The sequence below is a fragment of the Pararge aegeria genome, chromosome 20, assembly GCF_905163445.1.
Source record: "Pararge aegeria chromosome 20, ilParAegt1.1, whole genome shotgun sequence".
NCBI lineage: Eukaryota > Metazoa > Arthropoda > Insecta > Lepidoptera > Nymphalidae > Pararge > Pararge aegeria.
In genome coordinates this window covers 15,314,130-15,337,536 of record NC_053199.1, presented here as the reverse complement: position 1 = coordinate 15,337,536, position 23,407 = coordinate 15,314,130, and the positions used below count along the sequence as shown (strand labels likewise).

Below are 23,407 nucleotides of genomic sequence, written 5' to 3'. Positions count from 1 at the left end.
TGGCGCTGGTGGATGCACAGTGTATGGTATGAATGTAGCAATCGTAGATGAATTGAAGTATGCCGAGTTAAAAAAATTAATGTCATTATCGACTAAAGTAGTTAATTATTGAGAATTTCAACAACTTACGTTGTACAAAATATTGTGGTAAATATAACCTTACTTCCTTGTATCTCCATACTTCCTTGTTTATTTTTCAAGCCTACTCTAACAATATTTATATTTGGCGCTTCTTTTAAGAGTTACCCTGATGCAAATGTGGCGCCATCCTAATTTAATACATTTTGACGACACTTTTTCATATACACAGATGACTCTCCTTACCTCTACCCTCTATAATTACGTAGTAGTAGTTGATAGTTGTGAAATTGTTGACATTGACAAACGGCCTTCCCTGCGTCTTTTACTTAAAGAAAACAGTAGACATACATGCATGTTCGAAAAATTAAAACCTTGATATTTTTTAAAGAGGGTTTATCTGTTTGTTTGACCTTCCTTCACGCCCAAATTAAGTAGGTAAGCAATCAATAAACTGGATTGGCACTGAGAGTAACAAAGGCTACTTTTTCGAACGGTTCCCACGGGATTTGTAAACTCGGACGGTATATAACTGAAAATAGGACATAGAAATAACATTTTATGAAAAAGCCCTTTAAGCCCCGAGACCAAATAAACTAGGCAAAATTTAGATTATTTTATTCAAAATAAATAAATGTCCAAAAAATAGCATAATTTATCTTACAATCAATTTAAAAACTTAACAATAATCATCTAATGCAATATGCCAGCACTACGCAATTATTAAGTTGTACCAGTTCCAAAGTATGTCTAATATACACGATACATTATTTCGGGAAATGATAAAGCAGCAAATACGGTCAATACAAGAATGGAGTAAACAGTTACTAGAATATCTCTTTTCATTTTCAGCAAAGAATCAAATTCAACATTAGAATAATTATTTTGATAAATCGCCAGCGTCCTTATATCAGCAAATTTTTCTTTAGGGTTGAGGTATTGTATTTCTAAAACCGGAGGAGATACTGCAGAATCAATACATTTTCCCAAGTTTTTTGAAGGGACCTGCAACATTTCTTTCGATACTGAATTGCTTACACTTTCACACTCGGTAAAGGAATATACTGATCCCCTTGAAGGCCTATTGATGAGCTTTAGAAGTGAATCGGTTACATTGGTGCTCACGTTTAGCTTGTTAAATAGAGATGGTGCATCAGTAAACCTGTGCATATAACTAGTTGGCAAAATCATTGCATTAACTTCTCTATCCACACTCAATGGTACATAAGACATGCTGGTATTTGCAGTTACTTTTTTTTCAACAATCGTTATATCTTTGGAGACTTTATTGGTAGGTGGTAAGTGCAGAAGCTTACTAGAACGCGCTTTTAAAATTTGCAAGTTGTCAAGAGAAGGCAGAGACATCTCATTATCAACACTGTGATGTACAGAACTCTGCTTTAGAGATACTTTGTCAAGAATCATCTCTAACTCTTTGCTTTCATGATGAAAGTCGGATACGGGCTCTTCTTTAGATAAGTGAGATCCATACGTTGTCATCTTTTTTATTTCATTTAAAAGACCTACTAGAATATCCAGCGATGTCGAATTACTAATGTTAGAACTTTTAATATCAGCCTCACTAATATCTTTGATAGTTCCAGCTTCTACGGCATTTTCTTGAACGTTCTTTCCATTCTTTTGTACAACAGTTGCATATACTTCACGATAGTCAAGAAAATCTTGATTATTATTTGCATTTGGTATCTGACTAATTGCGTTTTCTCTTCTCTCTATAGCTTCTGTGATTTTATTCTTATTAAAACTTCTCAAGCACTGAATAGATTTTCCCAAAGCTTTGTCTGTTACATATTCATATTGTTTACTATTTAACGCGGAATCTTCATTTTTTATTGAACGTATTTTACTCATAGAATCAGATTTAACAATATGAGGAAAAACGTAACCTACAGTTGCGATTTGCATAGGAAATTTTGTGAAACCAAAGTCTATACGATTATTCGAAAGCACAGGTAACATTTTAAGTTCCGTAAGAGAATCTATTTTTCGGTTCAAAATGAAAAATTTCTGCTCAGATTTTTTAGAGGTCATATTAAACATCGAGTTATTGCTGCTCAAAGGTTTCAGAAATGTTCCGTTTGATATTTGATCTACTTTTGATAACTCAATGGTAGAATAAGATAGACGAGTTACATGAAGAGTTTTATTTAAATTTCTATCGATCCCTTCATCTTCGTTGTTGTCCTTAGGTATCTGGGATACCGCTGTATCGATATTTTTATCTTCAAATATATCAACTGGGTAGTCAGATAGTGATAATAGAACCTCATCGGATTTTGATCCTGCTATAGAACCATCATCAAGATGATCACCTGGTTTATTCTCTTTGCATTCAGTGAGAGCCTCTAATGTAGGCATATTACTGTTAACCATGGCATCAATTATATTGTGTATCCTTTTGCCAAGAACAGTAGATTCTTCAGGACCAGACGGAGACGACGTCATGGATACTGAAGAAACAATTACTACAATTAATTTACATAATACATTCTAATAATTCGACAATTACATTTTTGATACATTACATATGTATCAAAAATGTAATTGTCGAATTTGAAAGACACTCAAAAGATTATTAGATGAACGGATATACTCTTAAATAATTTTTACAAGGTGAAAAATAGTGGAAATAGAAAACATGTACAGCGCGGTTTAAGAAGCAGAATCCTCTTACCCAAATCTAAGTCATTTGGTATTAAGGGGACTCTCGATTTATGCGCATTGTAAGAGTTGCCGAGCTCCAGCGACGGTGGCACCCATCCGTAGTGGCTCGTTACGTTTGCTTTCGTTTCTTCAATTTTTCTACTTCTAAAAAATACGTATTGGAACTTAACCCCAGAGTTTCGAACAGCATTTTTATGAGCTATTTAATAAATAATTTTGTGATAATCTATGATTTATTACCGTAGTTCTGTTGTCCTATTAATACTGTTATTGTTCAAACACGGTCTTCCTACCGGAGAGTGTTTATTATTTCCATCTCGGCTAGGACTGCTATTGGTCAAAGCTTTATTTCTTGATCTTTCTATAATTGAAATAAGGATTATATAAAAAATGTACTCTGCGTTTGAAACTTTTTATTGCGTTGAAGTGAATTTTCATTTACTCTCGAATGCTACTTTTAATTCTCAATAAATAAATTAATAACTATACTAAACGTGTAGATGAAAATTCACCTTTACACACCTAATGCTGGTCCTACTGTATGTATTAGCTTCGTGGTTGCGGGAAGTCCGACACAGACTTTTCTCTGTTTACTTCTTAAACTTGTTATTCTTGCCTCTGGATTTGCTATTGGAATCGTTGGCTTAGACAGTCTATCTGGTACTCTTTTCCCAAACCTATTTTGGGATTCTTCTTGTTGGGCTGAAAGATATGCTTTTTTAGGCTGTGCTAAACTATATAATCTAGTCGATTTTTTGGGTGGTCCGCGTACTGCTTCTCCCCTGAGTTCTTTCACTTCATCTATAATATCAGCAATTTTTTTTATATCCGGTTTATTTGAAGACTTTTCTTCGTGTTGCAATATTGAAATTTTGATAGGCCCACATCCACGATCTTTGTCTTTAAACATAGAGTTTTTTAAGAATATCGCTTCAGATTCTTTTAAGTTCTGATCTTGTTTTGGTATTCGCTTCTGGGAATTTGGTCGAGAGTAACTTTTACTATCAGCCGAAGCTTCATTTTTTTTATTCATTTTAAGTTCATTTCCATTCTTATTATTCGTCTTACGGACATTATCGAATTCACGAATCAATTGTGATATAGCTTTTAAAGGGGTTTCCTGATTTTTGCAAAAAGTTAGTTTTTTATTTTCTTTACTATTTGTATTATTGATGAATTTGTTACTTCGTGATTTTGAGCTAACTGTTATAATTGACGTCTGCTTTTCGGATTTTTTCTTTGTGTCATTTGAAGATTTAAAACCAGTGTTTGTCTTTTTAAAATTAAGACAACTTGAGTTAACAGAAGTTAACAACTGATGTTTGATACTAGATCCGCTGTCACTGGAATCCAATTTGTCATAATTTTTTGCTATTCTACTTTCTCTACATATGCCTTTCAAGCTACCCGTTTCACTTATCTTTTTTATAAGTTCATATATTTTATCAATGCTTCTTCTACATTTTACAGAAGTCATAGTCGGGTTATAATTTTCTTCATATTCGGTGAAAACTTCTTTTTTTTGTGTTTTTATAGAAACTGCAGCTTGAGTACTTTGTGTCGACATTAAAACATTATTTTCTATATTATCTTTTTCGGTATCGATAAAGCTATTCTCACACCTGTTGATAAATTCTTAATTAAAATTTTTTATTTAAAAATACTAATTTAGGGAAACATATACAGATATCATCTGGATAATACAAATATGGATACAATCTCAAGTACTTACAAAACCTGCAGAGGCACACTTGATGAAGTATCTGTCAAACTTAGGTCAGTTGTTGATGCAACCATTAATTTCTTTATCAAATTTAAATTTACGACTATATCATTAGCTTCAGTGGATGTAGCAAAGTCATCCTTTGCAACTTCTTGATTTTCTTTTAATTTATTTTCCAGGTGCATAACTTCTGTGTCTGCGTCATCTAAGTAAAAGCTGTGGTTGATATACTTTTGACCATTTTTTTCAGGTGTTGTTAAAGGAGTTGGAGAAGAACTTTTATAGTTATTTGCTTCTTCATCTTCTAATTTTATGAACGGAACACTTACCTTAGGTGCATCTTTGTGATATTTTCGAGAGTTTGTATTATTTAAATTTATAGATTCTCCGTAAATAGAGTTATAAAAGTGTTTATTTGTTATCGACAACTTTGTAACAGAATTAGACGCTTGGGCCATAACGACACTTTTTTCGTGTTGATTCTTCTTTATTTTACAGTTTACGCTCATTTCATTCTTTTTCAGTTCCCGCCTCTGTCTAATCTCTAAAAGTTTTTTCCTCTTTTTCTCTTCCATTACAGATGTCTTATTTTCATACGGAGATTTAATTCTTACCCTCAAAGGTGACTTTTTCTTTTTCATATTTTCTTCCCTTTCTTCTACAACAGGCGATTGCATGCTTAATCTCTTAATTATACAGTGCAGGTCATCAGTAGCTATCGTACTTAAGTCTGCCTCAGCTCGAATGAAATCACATTCATTATCTTCGCAAATTTGTAAATCGCACTGCGGAGAAAAATCATTGTCATCTTCTGAAAACTTGTCGGCTTCTGTTTCTCTGTCTTCTGCTATGCTAAAATCTGTTGCATCATTTAGGGGAGCTTCTATATTTTCATCTAATTCAATTATCTTATTATTTTGTTCAACTATATGACCTATGGCGTTAACTTTCTCAAGTTCCAGCGCTAGGAGATCGTTTAAACAGTTTTCTGAAAAAGATTAATAAAGTTTTAATTTAGATTTAATTAGTCGAGTGCCGAGTTATATGTAGACTCGCTTCAACGGTGAACCTGCATACCTGAGAGTACTCCATAATATTCTCAAAAGCGTGTGGAGTCCACTAATCCGCACTGTGCCAGTGTGGTGGGTTACGGCCCCTTCTCATTGTGGATAGAGACCCGTGCCCTAAAGAAGGCCGGTAATGGTGTGATAAGATGAACATGAATGAAATCAAACAATTCTTATGTCAACTCACTTTTTTCAGCTTCAAGGGCAGGTGAAGGTTTTAAAATCTGAATAGAATTAATATTGCTAACGACATCTCCTGACTTAGAGTGTTGTAATTTAAAGACAACATCTACGCGTGAGTCTTCTCTAGGATCTTTTTTGCATGTTATAATGAGATTTTCTTTACAGTGCTTACTGATTAATCTGTAAGTGCCGCAAATAATTTTTGGTACCTCAACAATAACTTTCTTTTCTAATATTTTAGCTATTGACCTTACATCCATCTCAGAATGAACTATATCATCCCATGTTATTTTCATATCATTTCGTTTATCAGCGGCATTCAGTGGTATGGTAGCCGAACCGGCCAAAATAATATTTTTGCATGCAGTTATATGATCATTCCCGGCAACAACTTCACTCCATTTCGCTTTAGCCTTTTCAGTTAAATAATCTCCATTACTAATACGTTTTAACTGCTCGATAGTTTTCTGAACATATTGAATGATGTTGTCCATGTAAAAATTATAATTATCCTCCAGGCGTTTGCAGCAAATATAATCCAACAAAGATGCTGGAAGAATAGTACTGTCCGATTGCTTGGAGTTGGATATCGCACGGAAACTTTTGAGTTGTTCTTTAATAAAAGGATCATTAAACAGAAAGTGCTTTTCATAATCGGTTGTTAAATCAGATGTGCGCATTTCTATATTGCCGAATTTATGACAGAGTTTGTCTCCAAAGTTGTTTAAAAGGTCTATTCGTTCTTTGTTAATAGCACAAACATGATAAAGGTCTTCATTACTAATATTCTCAATGACATCCGATCCTTCAGAACTTCTATCATCGTTGTATATAACAGTTTCTACATATTGATTTGGACTTCTATTCGGTTCAGGGTCAGTGTTAGGTACAAGTTTAGTACCAATGTCTATATTTTTATACAGGAGAACTAAATCGCTAGTAGTAAGCGCCTTATCACCTAAAAGTTAAACTTTTTTACCATATACTCCGCGTCCGCGTTACAATATTATTTGTACAACTTTTTTTTAATAAGTAGAGGACATGCAAGTAGAGGAAATGCATGTGGTTTATCCAGGGGGCTTACTAATGCTCATTTGTCCTATAATTATAAAAAAAAAATGTCCAAATAATATTGTAACGTATGGATATTATTTTCTAACAAAGTGAAATATTATTTCTTTGAGTAATGGACTACCATTGCTCAAATAAATAATATTTAAAATTACAGTTTACACGACATACACGTTTACAGTTCCTTGACATCCTAAAAAAGAAAAAATTTAATTCTCAATCAAAACGTCAGCAGTATTTAAATAATAATGCTTCAAGCAATGAAAGTAAGCCTGAACGTACGTAGTCCGTAACTGGCGGTTCAATGTTTATACGCCTCTTGAAAACTGTTAAATCGTTATTCCTTATATCAACTGTAAGGTTACTTGAATTTTCTTCACAGATAAATGCCATTCTAAGCTAGATTATCAATACGAGATGATATGCAAAGCAATAAAATGAATCCTTTTGATAAAAACAGTAATGGATTTGGAGTATTTATATTTGATAAGAAGGTGCTGGCACGTTGGAAAGTTGGAAGGACTGGCGACTAAAGCGACGCGGGAAAAAAAGAAGAAAGGATAGGAAAAAAAGAGTGACATCGGGCGTTTGGGATGATTTGGCGAGATTTTAAAAAGGAAAAGGAAAAAGGGAAACGAATATATTAGTAAAAGAGTAATTATTTTAAGACTCTAAATTGGAAGTATATTGTTTGCGTAATTGACAAATTATAAGATAGTGTATTCTGAAATTGGTTTTTATTTGGACTGGAATATTTTTACACAACCATCAATGGGTCATTATAATTTATAATACGCAAGAAGCCGCAGAATACCACCCATAATACAAGATACCAAAACCACTGTCCCGAATCAATAAAACATATACAAACCAACCAACCCTGCCTAAACATTTAAATAATGCTAGCATTTTCGTATGCCTGTTATATGTGTCTTACCATCTCCTTCAAAGACGTTAGTTTTAGCCATAATCTGATATATCTCGTCTGCAGTCTCAAACTCATTCGAATTATCCTCTAAGGTTTGAATATCCGCTTTTCCCGCCTTCCCACTTTCCTCTTCATGCGCCTGATGTATTAACATACTGTTACAGCATAGATTTTCTTAATACACAACACCCATCACGTCAATTTGATATTAAAAAATAAATATATTTCTACAAAACACAAAATAGACGTCAATATTGAAAATTTTTACCGAATAATTTCAAATCAAGATGGAATATCTATTAAATGGCTTCAAATAGAATAGTTTTTAATCTAATGTCTATGGCAGTCAGCCAGTGTATTTTATCAATAATGTTTGTGTATTTATTTTCAGGTTATAGGCACTTTTATTAAACATATAGACACCTGGCATTGGCTAATCTGTGTAAAGCCACAGGAAAAAACAAACTTACTTCAGCAAGTGCAATCAGAATCATTACAACCTTCTCCCTCACGCGCGCCGTGAGGCTTGATAATCATTTGGCATCCAATAAATTCGCACGATATGTTAAACGACAAGGTGCCTAGAAGCATCCGGCTCCGCTTTCATCTTTTACAGAATAGCAAAAAAATGTTAAAATGTAAATTGTTGATGTTGGATAAGAGCAACTGCTGAGTTTCTTACCGGCTTCTTCTCGGTAGAATCTGCCTTTCGAACCGGTGGAGTAAACAAACAGACAGACTTGACTTTTCAAAAGTGCTTATAGAGTAAGCCTACTTGAAATAACTAAATTACGATTTTTTTTAAATTATAATATGAGATGATGTTTTCTATCACGAGGCGTCTGTAGCCCATATAACGCCGGTGTCCAATTATTACCCTAGCCGCGATAAGGCTGCGGTCAACATTAAACACGTACCTACTAATGTTAAAATGTCTATATAAACGAAAGTCAATCTTAAGAAATGTAATATATATATAGGATATACGACTAGAAAGTGGCGAGGCCCCTGCACCGTCGCGCCCGTGTACGTCTCTCACCCTGCACCTTGCCATAGATAAAGACACTTCTGCTGCCATTTAAATAAATTACTAAATTACTTAAATAAATAAATCAGGTAACTTAGCCTTAGCTTAGCTTAGAGTAAATAAGCCCACTCAAACCTAGAAAGGCTTTCCAAATTGCTTTCAAGCAGGCATGATTGTCGCTATTCGCAAATCGATCTCATACAAATAATACCATCAGGCGTTTTTTTATTAAATATACTGAAATAGGTGACTGCAGTTTGTATGTGGGCTTTTATCGCAACTTCAGGTTCGTATTTCAATATGTACGATGTGTTTTGAAAATTTAATATGCAAAGAATCCCTGATAGTTAGTGGCAATCATAGACTTGTGATGCTCAAGTGTGAATTGCTATTTGTATTACTTCTCTGGTAAAAAAATCCACGAGGGCGAGACTCGTGCCGGGACGATTGAATCGTTTATGTAATACACAACGCATCAGAAGCGAATAAAAAAAACAAAAAACTTATAAGCTGCGTTCTCTCGTGAGTATAAACATGAAGTTTTTAAGTTGAGACCTGACCTCAAATAAGCGTACTATAGTATAATAGAGGTCAGTGTGTGGAACCGAATAGAATTAAATGAATAGAAGAAAAAAAAAAACCTTTAACGAAATAATTTTAATAAATATTATAATTTCATTACAATAATTAAATACAAAACAAATTTATTCCTACATTACATAATATACATCAAAGGAATGTTAAGTACATTTTAATTACTATTAAAATAATTCAGTCTTAACATATTCATAGTTATTAATTGCTTATAAATAATGCAGATCTAACAAAATACTGCTTATAAAATTAATATTTAAAAAAAAACATATGCTTAATAGTTCAAACTTTTGCATTAAATATTGGGCCAAATCTTTAAAAAGACGGGTATATAACAAGATATTCCAGCAGAATAGAATAGTAATTTGCATACAACAGAGAGTAACCTATACTCAAAAAAAACAAAATTATATGAAGAGTTTAATTTTAAACTCATGGTCAAAAAAACCCAATCGTCTAGTTATTAACAAAGGTAGAAACAAATTACAAGAATGTAAATTATTAGTATTCTATCCTGAAAAATAAAATTATTTTTATAACTCACACTGCATAATAAATATTTTGAGCTAACGAACGCAATCAAGCGAACTTTGTCAATAATTAGGTGTTATTGCCTATCTAAGAACCAGAGGTGCTGCCTGTGTATTTCATTACCGTTGCTTGCAATTGTGTGAGTATTGAATAGTCGAGAACACCTTTATATACTCGTATGTACATAATGCCAAAGTGAAAAGAACTCCATTTGGAATACAGTTAAAATATTGTAAAACAAGTGTGTAGCAAGTTATGAAGGTTTAATGGCAACCGTGGTAAAGATACATGCGTAAATATTTATAGCTCTGATTGTAGCCACCTAGTAAATTTTTAAATAGATTGATATAGTCCATGTATTTTTGTCAAAGCTGTAATTTTTTTTGTCTTACAAACGTTCTACTAGGACCTTATAGGGGTCTTATTTATAAATGTTGCAAAACATCAGAATTAATATGTATTGATTTTGGAGTTCTGAATTGTGACAAACACTGCGTAAATAGTCTCTTATGCCACGTTTATTAATAAGACACTAAAACGAGACTTTAAACAATTTGATTATATTTAAGTTAATTTTACTTTTATCGTTACAATTTTTCAATATTAAAAATAGAATCTTCATATAAAATTGGTTGTAGAATTATCTTCTCTTTTACCAATCAAATAAATGTATCTAGGGTGCCTTAAACAGTGATTCCAGGAGTTCTGGCTCTGACAGATCCTTCTTATATTGCTGCGCAATGTCCTGGATGAGGTGACGTCTTCGCACGTGCGGTGGCTGGTACCTGCGATAAATTTTAAACATAGAAACAGGTTCTCAACATAGAAAGAACAGAAAATTAAAATTGAAGGCGGCTAGTGGCCAAGGTTGGTTTTTTGAACAGAAAAGTTACCTTTCTCATTCAGTAATTTATGTTTTTATTCAATTTTGGTTATCTTCCGAAAGGTTTCGGAATGCTATTAAATAACAACCACGTATTTTAAACCGCCGAATTAGCGTACTGCGTGCACGGTAATGACGAATGGAGCAAAACTCACATGTCGGTGTTGAGGCAAGGCACGTCCGTTTCGCAGTAGCGCACAAGCTCGTATACGACGTGCACGGTAATGATGAATGTCGTAATACTTACAAGTGTCATCGCAGCACGCTCGTTTCTCAGTAGCGCACGAGCTCATATGCAGCGTGCACGGTAATGATGAATGGAGCAGTGCACGGTAATGATGAATGGAGCAGTGCTGACAAGTGTCGCCACAGCTCGCTCGTTTCTCAGTAGCGCACGAGCTCGTAGGCAGCGTGCACGGTAATGATGTATGGCGCAATACTCACAAGTCGGTGTTGAGACGCGCGCGGCGGGCAAGGAAGCGCGCGGCGCGGCGCAAGCAGTCTGGCAGCAGGCGCGGCGCCAGCAGTGCGCCGTCCGCCAGCACGCCCGCGCCGCCCGCGCCGCCCACGCGCACGCGCGCCAGCCCCGCGCGCACTCCGCTCACGCACAGCGCGCTAGTCTCGTGGCGGCGCCACGGCACGCCCGTCTCGCAGTAGCGCACCAGGTCGTCTGCGTGCACGGTAATGACGAATGAACGCGTGAATGTTCCCTGACCGATTGTGGTCAATCTCGAGAGAGGTTTTCAACCTATGCGGGAGACATTTTAAAGCATAGACACAGGAGCACTCCCTATTCCCTCACTCTCATAGTACGAAGATCCGAATTTCTGCTTTTAAGGCACGGGGATGAATCAAGCCAATATCTAAACTCGAACTGGAACTAAGAATTTCTAAAAAATAGGTTCAAAATTCGCAATAGCATCTGATTGAAAAATGCAACAAAGACACGTTTTACGTACTGGCGTCTGGCGTCAATTTACTTGTGCATATTCTATTAAACGTATCACTATAATATCTTGGGAGTAGTGGGATTAATTATTGAGTTTTAAGTTTATTTAGTAACAATTGTTGAGTGTATGCACTCCACCACTTATGTGTTGATATAAACTCACGTAAATTTAACAATTATTTAAGTATGCTATTACGTGCTAACACAGTTTCCTTATTAGCTAAACACTTTTAGCATACATACATTTTGGCCCAGGTATGCTTGCTAAAACACTTCCTATCAAAACTTGCCTAATATCTCTATCAAAATCTTACCTAGCGGCAAATTGAGATGATCTTCGAAGTCTTCCAACCATATAATGAGTATCTTCGGTGTGAAATCTCGATTGCGCCTTCCGCTTCCTGTATGTGCACAATATATTAATAGCACACAAATATTATACAGGCCAAAGTTTAAATGTACGTTTGTAACTGCTTCATGACGCGGCTACGGAACCTACGCAATGCCAGTGGCGTGCACGTACAGCAGGAAAATGGCATTAAACGGCAATTATATACCACCAGTTATATATAACTTTTAGGGTAGGCACTACTTTTCTGCGTGTATGAAGTGCACGCCACTGCCCAATGCTCTATCACAGCTTCACTGTAATACTGTATATGTATTACTGTGTAATGCTGAGGTTATTTTGGAAAATTAGATAAAGAAACTGATTTATAGTCGAACAATAGCTTTTATCTTAAGTGCTTAAACTCCTGGCGAGCTTTCGAAACTATCACACTATGCATTCTGGGTTCCTTCAAGTAAATTGCGCTCATCTTATGTCGCATCACCACATACCATCATCTGTGATTTCATTCAGGCGCTTGTATGTAAAAAAATTAAATGGGTGGCAGTCTTGTGGGACTGCCGATAGAAGCGAAAGATTGAATCGTGTCTTTGAGCTATTAGCTTATTATTTTTGAATCATTGGTTTAGAAAGAAGTGTAAAGTTTAAGTTGGTCGTTAATTTTCGCACCAAAAATAATTAAATAAATAAATAAAAGTTGTAAACTGTTCTCAAAGCTGCGTGGAGTCTACCAATGGGCCAACGTGGTGGATTGTGATCTTAACCCCTCCTCATTGTGGGAGGAGCCAAGTGCCCTGTAGTGGGCCGGTAATGGGTTGATATGATGATGAAGATACACACATTGAATTTGATAATTATTAAAAAATATAATAGCTATAGACCATACAATTCACAAATTTCTCAGTTTTCACACGTAGAGAGATATACTCTTTGTATACATAAAATGTAAACTAATAACGCACGGAGGACGCATAATGCATAACGCGGTAACGCATGGGTGTTTATCTGTATATTTAAGGTATTTATGTAAACTTTTAATAAAAAGATTCATCAGCCACCTTAGTAGGTACCCATAATACAAGCTACGCTTTCTTTGGGGCCAGATGGCTATGTGTGTATTGTTGAGGATATTTATTATTTATTTATTTTATTTACCTATTTACACGGTACACACATTACATATAGGTCATTGTTGCGAACGTATATATATAGTGGACTGTATTATAGATCATGAAATTAAACTGATTGCTGGTTAACTAAGACATTTATTTTGTTACAATTAATGTAGTAAATGCACTGAGAACGCCGATGCGTGAATGCGAGTGCCCGCCACGTTGCCCGCGACCCGCGGATTTTTTCGATGCATAGAAGTATCGAACAGTCATTTATTTATTTATTAGTAGTCCAACAGCGTTACAAATTATTTTGTTATTAATTAGTTCTAATCTAAATTCTGACAACTAAGCAATAGGTGAAAGAACAACATATACAAAACAATCAGTTTGGATATTCATAACAGCATGAATGAGTGTAAGTGTGTGTGTGTGTGTATAAGTGTGCAAATGTATGTGCTTGGGTGCTTGTGAAGAGTCTTGGAAAGTGTTGGGTGACGATGAAGCGAATTCCATTCATTTTTGTTCACCCAACGCGGCTAAAGAGGTTTAAAAAAAAAAAAGTGGCAGTGTGCGTACCTGAGAGGGGCGGCGCGGGGCGGTCTAGCTCGAGCGACAGCGCGCGCGTCTTGTCAAGCGCCCGCCGCTCACCGCGCTCGCTCTCGCTCACACTGCGCTCGTAGCTCACGCCGCCGCCGCCGCCCGACACGTCCCACCACGAGCCGCCGGCCTTTTCCGCACCCTTGCTGCGAGTAAGCAAGTTTATATAGGACTTCAAATAACAAAATGCACGCAAGCAGCGCGAGTTCTCAAAAAAATAAATACAAAATTCATTTATTTTATTTTACCGAGGAGTAGTACTCGCTTTGCACAAGCACAATTTGAGTTTAGATCGCAACATGTATACAATAGATTTATAAAGGTAAACGAAAAACTAATTAATGCCAGTAAATATGAAGTTGCAAAATCGGTGAAAGCCTGTTTATCAACTCATAACTATAACGACACTGAAGATATACAAAAGATTATTGTAGCGGTCTCCACATTACCGAACTAGATGGCGCCACAAAAATCCTGCATCGCGCTCGCGAAGTGTTCACTATAATTGACTATATATACAACTTCCAAAGATGAATGTTCGGACCTCGGTCGGACATTCATGTCTTAAATGGTGTTCACGCACGCATACAAGCATCCCCTTGCACTCATATACGCACTCACGCACTCCCACGCATGCACACACGCACGCACACGCACAAACACGCGCCAATACCCCATACAGACCTACACAATTTATTATTTTAATTATTAGTAAAATTTTGTTCCATTGTATCCATTTTTTTTAGCCTGTATAGATTATTATTATTATTTAAGTAAGCCTACTTTCTAGCAGCCAGCACTTTTGAAATGTCAAGTATGTATATTTGTATTGACTCCACCACCGGTTCGGAAAGCAGATTGAACCGAGAAGAGCCAGCAAGAAACTCAGTAGTTGCTCAAAGGAAGAAAACCCCGATTTTGAAACATTCTTCATTGGTGCTCATATGTTTTAGCGTGAGAATATAAAGCATACACCATATAGTGATTATATATATATATCTTTCCTCGATAAATGGGCTATCCAACACTGAAATAATTTTTGAGAAGTAGTTCCTGAGATCATCGAGTTGAATTAAACAAACAAACTCTTCAACTTTTTATAATACTATAAGATTTCATTGTAATGGTTAGGAAAACTAACAGCTAAAAAAGACGACAGAAGAACAAGTAAAGTAGTATAAAGATATCACAAATAAACTAAACTTAAATAGAAAGAAGAGAAATGGGACTTACGTGGGACTTGATATTAGAGGTTTTGTTAATAGTTTACTGGAAGTGGTGATAGCTCAGTGAGTAGGACTTTTTTTCCAATTTCGTGGGGCCGCGTTCGAAACCCAGCACGCATCTCTAACTTTTCTTGGTTATGTGCGTTTTAAGTTATTATAATATCACTTGCTTCAACAGTGAAGGAAAACATCATGAGGAAACCTGCATGCCTGAGAGTTCTCCATAACGTTCTCAAAGGCGTGTGAAATCCACCAATCCGCACTGGGCAAGCGTGGTGGACTACAGCCTTAACCCTTCTTATTGTGGGGGGAGACTCGTGCCTTGTAGTGGGCCAATAATCAGTTATAATAATAAATAAATATACTACTACGTGCTTAAAACTTAAAAACAAGTGTGGGAAATTAATGAAATGACAATACAAACTTGACAGAGAGACACGAGCCGTCCACGTCGCATTTCATGCTGTCGCTGTGATCATCTGCCTCGCTGAGCTCGTGGCCCGACGGCACTACGAACGCTATCTCGTCCGTCGAGTCCGACCAATAAAGCACCTGGGGAGAAAACCACACATCTATATAAAGAAGATATATTTTTTTCAAAAAAAATCAACTTCGCGGTTTATTTGCTGCCATTTTTTGAAGAGTCGCGGTCTGACTTCGAAATGAAATTTAAAAGGGACCATTTCGTAATAAACCTCTTTCGAAGGTTAAGTTAGATAAAGAAGGAAGATATTTGGTGTTAAAATAGGTTTGGCTAATATTGCTGTACTAACTAACTCTATGCTAATAATCGAGTCGATCAATTGACAGTCATAATTTCACTACCGCCATGCTTAATTCTGCAGCAAAGCAGGATTGGTTCTAGCTGTATCCTTTCATGGTCGACTTTGGTCACGCGTAAGCAGCTACGTCGGTTATCATACCTGTTCTCGCCCGTCGTACACGCTGGGCGTCATCGGATGTTGTGGGGGCGGTGGCGGCGGCTCGCTCGGCAGGCGGGGCTGCGCGTCGTAGCTAGTGCGCACGTGCCCCGTCCAGCCCGCGTGGCCGTGGATGCGTACCGGAGTGCCCAAACTGAAAAACAAATAATTTTTGTTTGAAGCCATAACGTCTTACGCTCGCGCTCAAAAAAGCATGACTCATTGTCACGTTCCACCGGAGCCGAGCGTGCAAGCGAGAGCGCGGAACAAGCGCTAGAGAGGCACGATCAGCCTAAGCGTTCGGCCTGTGACATCATCGTTATCACGTAAAATTATAGTCCGTAAACCCACTTTACAGACAATAACTTTTTTTGTGTTATATTTGACTAAGAGTTAGCCTTTGATTGCAATCTCACCTATAGGTGAGTATATAGTGTACCTAAAGATTAGCCCGCTACCATCTTAGAGATACAGTCTAAGATGGTAGCGGGCTAATCTTTTATGGAGTATGGTAGTCATACCTATGATATATGTCTACGCGACATTGCACCGGGACACTACATCGCTTTGCGACACGTCTTCGTCGGTAGGGTGGTAACAAGCCACGGCCAAAGCCTCCCCCACCAGACCAGACCAGAGACAATTCAACAATTATAAATTGCCCCGGCCGGAAATGAAGGTTAACCACGATTTGTACGGTATCGAAAGAGCGCCATCTTGTGATAGGACGGGTTCCCAGTAGTCACTAGATGGCGCTTCGTCGATACCATATAAATCGTAGTTTACTTTCACGTGATCGAGTAAGTTAACAAACACACACAACAAAAACAGAAGAAGAATAAAAAAAACACAAGACAGAAGCAGTTTACAAAAGGCGGCCTTATCGCTTAGTAGCGATCTCTGCCAGGCAACCTCACACTTGGCACTCTCGATATCTATACACCCAAGCGAACCCTCCCTTTCGGAGAGGCTTCTGGTCCAACAGCGGACTGCTATAGGCTATAGATGGTTCTTCCACCGCGCTAGCGGCGTCCCACTCACCCGCGCAGCATCCTCACGAAGGCGGGCGAGACGGCGTCGCCGGTCGCGTTGGCGACGATGTCGGCGGCGCAGCGCTGGCCCGCGCGCACGTACATGACGTGCACGGTGAGCGCGGCGCGGCTGCCCGTGGCGTCCAGCCGCCGGAGCGCGCCCGGGAACCCCGCGACCGAGCTGTCCAGCGCCGTCAGCCGCGGCAACGCTCCCTGAGCAAACATCAACTTCATCATTAATGATTCATTCATGATAACGAACACATCACACATAGCCATCTAGCCCCAAAGTAAGCGTAGCTTGTGTTATGGGTACTAAGATGACGATTTTAATGAATAATACACATAAATCCTTACTAATATTATAAATGTCAATGTAAGTTTGTTTGTTACGCGTTCACGCAAAAACTACTTAACCGATCCTCATGAAACTTTGTACACATATTCTTGGAAGTGTTAGGATACTTTTTATTTAGACATTAAGCTCGGTTCCTTGAGAGTGGGGATAAGTGTTTGACAATTTTACACCATAACTTCGACAAATTATAAACGATTAAAATGATTATTTATGTACTATAGAGGGTCTGATATGTGTATAATTTTGCGGAGAGAACTCCTCAGTGGACGGCAGCAAACCCCTCATTTAAGGCTTACTGCGATACTGAATACTTTAATTTTTTTAGATCTACAACTAAAATAATGCCACATCAAAAAAACAAAATCAAACGCAGACGAATTCGCGGGCAACGGCTAGTAATATATAAAATACAAAGAAACAGCCAGACACTAAAAACATTCATGTTCATCACACAAAAATTGTTCCAGTTGTTGGAATCGAGCTACGGCCTTGGGCTCAGAAAGTAGAGTCGCTGCCCACTGCGCCAATCGTCCGTCGTTATCAACCCATTACAGACCCACTTCAGGGCACGGGTCTCCACCACGCTTATTTATATTTATTTCAGTTCATTTGTTTCAATGTATTTATTTCAGTTCAAGTGTTGATTGGACAATCTATAATATTGAAAAAAATCGCATGTACCTATCTGTACTAATCTATAATTATTATTTGAAGAGAAAATATTTAATTGTTGGTTTATACTGAATAGGCTCTGAAACTACTGAAAAAGTAGTTTATCAGATTGTTACAAAGGCTATAATTTATTTTAAAGGGATTCTTAAGAAAATTGCACTAATATAATCGAAGGGTGCCCAATTTTGGCTTTCATCAATAGTTTTCTCAGCGCATGGCAAAACTCATTATTTGCCATGCGCTGAGAAAACTATTGATGAAACATAAAAATTATGTAATGTTTGATTAAAGTACTCATTATTAACTACAAAAAAATCTGTGCGGAAACATATCTAACTATCATAGTTAAGCCACAATAGCAGCTTAAGGACGTGGACCGTTTACGTGAGTGAAACCGCGGGGAATAGATCTCTATATATCTCTAGAAAAGGACATTCGACTAGAACTATTTAATCATTTATTGTTGTTCAAGTAAATACGCTTTTAGAATATAGACCAAAATAGAATAATTAAATGAAAAATAAATAAAAATACCTTCTTGTCTCCGCCTATGTTCAAATATCCAAAGTGCGAGAGAAACAACCTTGCAGTTTGAAATTCCGTCACAGGTTCAGGCGGTACATATTCTTCTGGCATCTGTACACACAACAATCTTACTTACATAATATATAAGATAAGATACAAATAAGATGAATGGTTTTTCGATTCAAGGATAATTAAACAAAACAAAACAAAACTTGAGTCACATAAAAGTTATAATTGGGTATAAAGTTATTTTACGACCACAAAATTTTCAAATTCGAAATTCGTGGTCGGGAATTCATAACTTCTGAATTTTCCTTGGTCTGGTCTGAGGGTTCGGCGATTAAACGTTCAGGTACGGTATCACTTAGAAACCTACTAGGAGTATGGGTTTTATATAACTGCCATACCTCTAACCGGTAAGACCGTAAACATCTTAGACTGCATCATTACTACATCAGCAGGTGAGATTGCAGTCAAGAGCTTACCTTTAGTGAATAAAAAGCTAAGATGGACACACTTCGGCAACAAGAAACTCTCGAAAATAATCAAGCTATTCTGAGAAGGGTTTGGCAGATAATTTGCGTAGGATAGCAGGAATGGCAGTGTAGCACAGCCTCCAGCCCGATGGATTGCTAAAATCTAGTAGTTGAAAAAAAAGTAAAAGGAAGTAGTTGGATGAGGTGTCCTGTTCTTGAGGTCTACTACTAGCAGACGTAAACAAGTAGGCAGATTGTTAAATTTTTGTGCTTTCTCTCCCCCTCATATTGGTTGTCTATTCTTGATTTATTTAAAAAATCCTGAAGTTACTACGTCCTCAGGCAATTTATTCCAACTGTGTAAAACTGGGTGACCCAGTGCAAAATAATTTGATGATTCTCGCGGATTTTTAAGTTTGAGATATCCCTACGAATACTTTTAGGAAAACATTTCATTGGAAATTGTCATAGTGCTTTAGTATTTTAACAACATATATATTATCGCCACTTTCCAGCCAGCTTTTAAGGGTCACACATCCATGGTGGATATGAAGTTGATGTAGAGGAAACATAGTCGAAGTCAAAGTCAAATATTTCTTTTTTCAAATAGGCACATGGATGGCACTTTTGATGCGTACATTACATGTAAAATATGACATACAAGTGAGTTGATGGCGATAACTAAATTCGTCACCTTAAAACTAAAGCTACGAGGGTTCCAAACGCGCCCTGGTCTAAGAAGAAGCCCACAACAAACTCAGCCGGTTGTTATTTTTTTTTTTTTGTTATCACCATCTCACATTGTCATTTAAAACTATTAAAGAAGCAATGAAGCAAGAATGGTTAGAGCAATAATTTACACCCAAGCATTTTTATCGTTGACGTAGTCCTTAATACTATAATAGGACTTTTCTATAAGCTTACGTTTAATAGAAACTTTTAACTTTTTCAGAGACATCTCCAAGATATCAACTGGTAATTTATTGTAAAATTGTATACAATTTCCTTTGAATGAATTACTTATTTTATGTAGTCTAGTATATTGCACGGCAAGTTTATTTTTGCATATGTCTATATGGAATATACCGCAGAGCGGACAGAAGCGTCCTCTGGGCTACCTCTACCATCCATTGCGATCAACAACCAGTCCGACCAGTGTGATGATTATGTTCAAGTCTTTATTCCGGAAGTGAACTGTAATAGGCTATTGAAGGAAAAGAAGTTAAAGCAGATTACTCACCACGTTATCCTCACTGTCCCTAACTTTTTTCTCTATGGTTGCTTGTTGTTCTAGAAGCTTGAAGAGAGTTGGCGCTTCTGTGTCATTCAGTTGCCGTAAAACTGCATCAAGTGTCGGGAACGCTGAGTCGCTGATAAAACAAAGTATATTATTGTATTTTTACAGGAAAATTATTCGGTTGAAACCATATCTGCGATGTTTTTGGACGTGTGTATTTTGGAAATTTTCCTATGGTGTCAGATCCGAATGCAGTTGTCACAGCCCCTCTAATTCACGTAAAAGCTTATTTAGGGAATAATACAGGGAACGGGCAGTAGCGTCCACTACCATCGGTTGTGATGTTTGCTGATGGACAAAAGGCCTCTGCCTTTTGTCCATGTGTTATAGGCTACTGATAGTTCTGGAACTGATGGCGTGAGCAAAGATGCCTTCACTACATCAACTTGAGTTCAGTTAGTTTGTCGGGAATCATAAAAGGGTTACTGTGTATCGATGTGATATTTACGATTTTATTAAGTGAGTTCACAAGACATTTATATCAACACCAAGACGAGTTTCGCCCTTAGAGCATAATAAAATAGATAAAATACATGTTTTAAGAGGCCCATGCACTTCCAAAAAAAGGTACATTGGTGTAACAAATGTAATTGACTTCGTCAAAAAGTGTGCATGCGATGATGAATCTCTAAAGCGATTCCACTGTCTTTTATCAGTGTTTATACCTGCACTTGAGGGAAATATGAGTGTTATATATTTTTGAAATGCATATAAATTGTGGGACACGATTAGAACTTGCGATTCTCTGTCAAGCGTGTCACGCGTATGTTTATTGAATATGCAGTGTGTGCATGCGGATTGTGCGTACGTGCGTATGTGCGTGAATGCGTGCGTGCGTGTGTGTGTGTGTGTGTCACTCACACGGCACAGGGAGGCGCCGCGGGTAGCGGCAGGCAGGCGGGCGGGGCGCGCGGCGGGGGCTCGAGCATGGGCACGGGGCGCGCGCACGCCGCCGCACCGCGCCCCGCGCACCTCGGCGCGCCTCGGCTGCTGAGCGACCAGGCGAACCGGCCCCAGCCGCAGCGGATGATTACTGAATACATACTCTCTCCTATAACTATTATCGCACGCGGAAACTAATAAGCGGTGACAGAGTTCTAATCCCAGAACGCACCTCTAAGTTTTCTATGTTATGTGCGTTTTACATATATTGGCCTGTAAGTCTTGAGAGACGATTCAAACACTGTCTAATTGACACTTTTGAAGTTATACTTCTTTAGCGGCGTTAGGATGAAATCATGGGAGTAATTTTTATACGACTGTCGATTGGCGCAGTGGGCAGCGACCCTGCTTTTTGAGTCAAGGACGAGGGTTTGATTCCCAGAACTGGAAAATGTTTGTGTGGTGATCAGGATTGTTTTTCAGTGTCTATTTGTTTATATGTACATTATAAGTATTTCCATGTATTATTCATATAAAAAAATATTCGTGAGTCATGTAAGTTCCCATAACACAAGTTATGCTTACTATGGGGCTAAATGGCGGTGTGTATATTGTCGTAGTATATTTATATTATCTATTTATACGATGTAACGAAATGCGGCGCACATGGTTACAAGATTTAAAAAGGATGAAGGTAGTTGCGAAACCGAGTGAGAGGGGAATACATCGTCCGCCAGCTCACTTTTTTCGATGCGCGCGCACGCCGCGATGAAAAACCGACACCTTAAAGTTAGCTATACTACATTCGACATTTTAGTTTTTCAAAGGTTGTACACTTTCAATTATCAAAGTCTGCGGGCTCATTCCGGTGATTTAATTGATTCAATTGCACAAAAATCTCAAATTTTAATGTTCAGTGAAAGTTGATGATCCGGTATTGAGATAAATAGATAATCCCTACTAAAATTATAAATGTGAATGCAAGTTTGTTAGTTACGCTTTCACGCGAAAACTACTGAACCGATCTTCATTAAACCTTTTATACATATTTTTGGAGGTATTAGAAATAATATAGTATTTCATTGAAAAAAAAAATACGTTAGATAAAAAAATGTTTGTGAAAAAATCTAAAAATCTTATATATGAGACTATACATGTAGACTATGTTGCAGTACGCTGCCTCCCAATATTACCCGGGCGAAGCCGCAGGGCACATCTAGTACTTTATAATTAAACTTTCAATGTATTAAATACCTTTTTTTTTCTATTGTTAGTGTCATTTTCTTTACAAACGAAGAATAAAGCGTAACTTAATTTATTTTAAAGATTTTTTATAGAAAGGGAATTACTTCGACGGATTTCAGCAGGCAGATTGATAAAATTAGATTTAAGACTCGTTTAACAATCTTACCAACAATAGTAGGTTGCGGTTCTTGGCTGTTGGCAAGCGGCTCCTCTAGTAGTGACAAGAGCGTGTTGCCGTCGGCCACAAAATGCCTGAGCTTCCCGTGGCCCAGCGCTGAGAGCCAACGTTCGTCCAGCCTGCACCATTTGCCCCCGTCGCTTGTTCCCACCTGAAGTCAAACCAAAGTTGAATAGAAGACCGACATTTCAATAATTCTTTATATTTCTTCAGCCCTGGTAGATTTATTAGTATACTCCGTTGGTTCACTTGTAGCTTTAGGACATATTTGAAGATTTGTTTTCGAGTTTGAAAAACTTGAACATATGTATAAAATGGATCTTATTTGCAGTGAGTTAAAGCACAAATTTGCATATTAATGTTTAGCTTGAAATACAGTATTTGCGACGTTAAAACGAGTAAGGTAAGGTCCATTTTGCTTTGACGATACAGAGTCCAATACACGAAAAGAACTCCGCGACAAATCTTGTAATAAGCTTACCACAGAAAGAACTCGTTCAGGGCTTCACTTCAATATTGACTTTCGGGTCAACATTGAAATTACTATCACCGCTTCAATATCTATTTCTTATCTTATTTAAATTACCTGTTCCAATATTAACATCAATAGTGATTCAGCAGCATCTCTGACTCGCATCGAGACTGGTTTCAGCTCCTTTTCATCTTTCATCTTTGGTGGTTCACCGGGTTTACCTGCGTGTTAACATTGTTGTATTACAGCCATTGTTTCTGTGATGACAATGAATGGTTTTGAGTGTCTGGGTGTTTATCTGCATTTTATAAGTATTTTGTATATTATTCAGAAACATATTCATCA

At 37.3% G+C, this 23,407-nt stretch overlaps 2 protein-coding genes across 5 annotated transcripts in view; both read right to left on the bottom strand.

The window, feature by feature from the left end:
- Window positions 1–679: 679 nt before the first annotated feature.
- Window positions 680–7,943, bottom strand: LOC120632797. Of its 2 annotated transcripts, none has more exons than XM_039902805.1 (7): window positions 7,745–7,943; window positions 5,741–6,694; window positions 4,496–5,474; window positions 3,286–4,385; window positions 3,004–3,124; window positions 2,774–2,907; window positions 680–2,549 (listed from the first exon to the last, which is right to left on the bottom strand). In XM_039902805.1, exons 1-7 carry the CDS (start codon window positions 7,887–7,889, stop codon window positions 829–831), a joined length of 5,154 nt encoding a protein of 1,717 aa, XP_039758739.1. In that variant the 5' UTR covers window positions 7,890–7,943; the 3' UTR covers window positions 680–828. The 2 variants fall into 2 exon arrangements, with proteins under 2 accessions (XP_039758739.1, XP_039758740.1); XM_039902806.1 differs by having other exon boundaries at window positions 2,774–2,904.
- Window positions 7,944–9,498: 1,555 nt separating this feature from the next.
- The window catches only part of LOC120632587 (ral GTPase-activating protein subunit beta), a 34,638-nt gene continuing 20,729 nt past the window's right edge, over window positions 9,499–23,407 (bottom strand). For all 3 annotated transcript variants that reach the window (XM_039902508.1, XM_039902509.1, XM_039902510.1), the window contains 12 exons: window positions 23,177–23,283; window positions 22,579–22,741; window positions 21,147–21,318; window positions 20,229–20,358; window positions 18,522–18,623; window positions 16,968–17,170; window positions 15,930–16,080; window positions 15,431–15,558; window positions 13,760–13,926; window positions 12,034–12,120; window positions 11,215–11,440; window positions 9,499–10,672 (listed from right to left, as the gene is read on the bottom strand). In XM_039902508.1, coding sequence (XP_039758442.1) covers window positions 10,561–10,672; window positions 11,215–11,440; window positions 12,034–12,120; window positions 13,760–13,926; window positions 15,431–15,558; window positions 15,930–16,080; window positions 16,968–17,170; window positions 18,522–18,623; window positions 20,229–20,358; window positions 21,147–21,318; window positions 22,579–22,741; window positions 23,177–23,283 — 1,748 coding nt within the window. In that variant the 3' untranslated portion in view covers window positions 9,499–10,560. The remainder of the gene's footprint in view (window positions 10,673–11,214; window positions 11,441–12,033; window positions 12,121–13,759; window positions 13,927–15,430; window positions 15,559–15,929; window positions 16,081–16,967; window positions 17,171–18,521; window positions 18,624–20,228; window positions 20,359–21,146; window positions 21,319–22,578; window positions 22,742–23,176; window positions 23,284–23,407) is intronic.

Excerpts from the sequence above, each read along its gene's own strand:
- LOC120632797 (XM_039902805.1), bottom strand. The coding sequence starts at position 7,889 with ATGTTAATACATCAGGCGCATGAAGAGGAAAGTGGGAAGGCGGGAAAA. Across the intron at positions 6,695-7,744 it reads TAACGTCTTTGAAGGAGATG|GTGATAAGGCGCTTACTACT; the intron begins GTAAGACACATA and ends TTTAACTTTTAG. Across the intron at positions 4,386-4,495 it reads AGTGTGCCTCTGCAGGTTTT|GTGTGAGAATAGCTTTATCG; the intron begins GTAAGTACTTGA and ends ATTTATCAACAG.